Raw genomic sequence first — 1,997 nt, 5'->3', positions numbered from 1 at the left:
CCTTGTCCTAAAGACCTACTGTAGAACAAAAATAACATTTACAATATCCCTTGTCCTAAAGACCTACTGAAAGGTATAGTCAGCATATTTCAAATTTTAACCAAAATTAGCAGTTTACTTCTTCATTTTGATTTTACCAGTTTGTTTATTCCAATCTAACCATATTTTTTTTTAGTTAAGAATGAATTGAAATTTTGTTTTTACTTTATTTTTTTCTCTTATAGAGTTTTACACTGATCTCAGCTTCTCGCTGGTTGGTAAAAAAAGGAGAAGTTATCAGGTTGTTGCCAGATGAAACCACAAAATACACGTTTGGCCGTACAACTCGTTGTACTAGAGTTCCCATTTATTTGTTCCTGTTTACAGATCTTCTTCTCTTGACCAAGAAGAATAGGTAATAATTTTCTATTTTATCAAATTAATTAATATTTTAACCTAACCTTTTATGTGAGGCTGCTTATTGGCCATTTTTGGACAAATGAATCTGGGCTTATCAACTATTGAGTTGAATGAATCATTTAAATTTCTGCCTGTAAAACTCAATGTGGATTTAAATTAACATTTAAATGATTCCTTAATTTTTCGACCTTTTAGTGTTTGTTTGTTGATACATTATGTGTGTGTTTTAACGTGTTTTAAGTATCTTCTTTGTTGATACGTCTGATTTTGTGAGATACACGTGCTATTTAACTGGGAAGACCAGTGCTTCAAGTAAATGTACAGATCTAATGTTATGTATGTAAGTTACAAATATGCAGTTACTTATATAACAGGAATTCTTTTGTTAATAGTTGTTAAAAGTTTAATTTTTAATAACGTCAACTTTTCCTGCAGTGAGAAAAACTACACTGTGATAGATTACTGCCCAAGAAAGTTTGTGCAAACAGTACTTCTAGATCGGTCTCTAAAACCAAATGTTCCGGCCCATGTTGAAGACTGTAAGAAGGCGTTTCTGTTAATAATGTTAAATAATCATAAAGGGAAAACAAAAGAAATGATCTTGAGCTGTTCGTCAAAGTAAGTCTCTCGTTATTTATCATCAAATTCTAGTAATTTGTTTTTTAGTCATTTTTAGAGACACCAATATTTTGATTTCGATTTTTCCAATATTTCACTGAATTATTTATTTGTAAAATATGATCTTGTTGTGTACCAGTATCCTTAGGAGAAAACATGATAATTCCCCAACATTCAACCATGTGATCATTTCCGATGTTGGTAAATGTTAATCACTAATGGTTCATTCTTTTCTTGAATGTAGAAGTGAACGTGCTTGTTGGGTGAAGACACTTAATTCAGCCGCTTCAGAAAATTCCTCTGAAAATATTTATGAATATTTGGGGAAGCATTAACGTGATTTTGTACAGTGCATTCTAAACTGTCAGTTCTTAACAGTTTTTTATTATTATAAAATATGTATATTTATTCACCCACTCACATGTGATATATTGAATTTGTAATTCTTTCTGTTAATGTGATAATTGTTTTGGAAAGTAAAAGCTGATAAGTTTTAAAGTGATTGACAATGCTACATTATATAAAGACATATCTCAGGTCTCGTATAAACAGGAATCATGAAATTTTATTGTGTAAATAGGACTGTCAGTTTTAAATTGCTAATGAATGATATATCAAATATTTTGTTTCAACATCTGCAAGTGGAATAATTTATGACTATAACTAATATTTTTTACTGTAATTATCACACTGTGTTAACTAAAATAAAAGTAAAATAAACACTGTATTAACTGAAGTAAAATAAACACTGTGTTAACTAAATAATATTTTCCAGAAATATTCATATTTTCACCAAAAACCAAAGGCTATAGCACATATTTTTTCACAAATTTTGAAAAAAATTGTTTTTCTTCTTATTTCAATACAAAGATGTCCTTGATGTAAGACTTTAAAAATAGAGATCCTTTTATCAAAATTCCCATTAGTTATTTCATAATCTCTTATCAAAATTTCGGATAGTGTCGATTTCAATGTTGTGG

The 1,997-nt window shown here is 29.1% G+C and overlaps 1 protein-coding gene across 2 annotated transcripts in view; it reads left to right on the top strand.

Annotated features, from left to right (window-relative positions):
* Positions 1-1,754, top strand: part of LOC106468128 — a 54,540-nt gene extending 52,786 nt beyond the window's left edge. The window contains exons 13-15 of one of the 2 annotated variants that reach the window (XM_022396436.1): positions 225-394; positions 835-1,017; positions 1,262-1,754. In XM_022396436.1, the coding sequence (XP_022252144.1) occupies positions 225-394; positions 835-1,017; positions 1,262-1,352 (444 nt within the window). In that variant the 3' untranslated portion in view covers positions 1,353-1,754. The remainder of the gene's footprint in view (positions 1-224; positions 395-834; positions 1,018-1,261) is intronic. The other variant, XM_022396435.1, reaches the window with a different exon arrangement.
* Positions 1,755-1,997: the final 243 nt, after the last annotated feature.

The sequence above is a fragment of the Limulus polyphemus genome, unplaced genomic scaffold (assembly GCF_000517525.1).
Source record: "Limulus polyphemus unplaced genomic scaffold, Limulus_polyphemus-2.1.2 Scaffold2883, whole genome shotgun sequence".
NCBI classification, from domain to species: Eukaryota; Metazoa; Arthropoda; class Merostomata; order Xiphosura; family Limulidae; genus Limulus; species Limulus polyphemus.
Note: the sequence above shows the minus strand (reverse complement) of the source record. Positions and strands in the feature narration are given on the sequence as shown.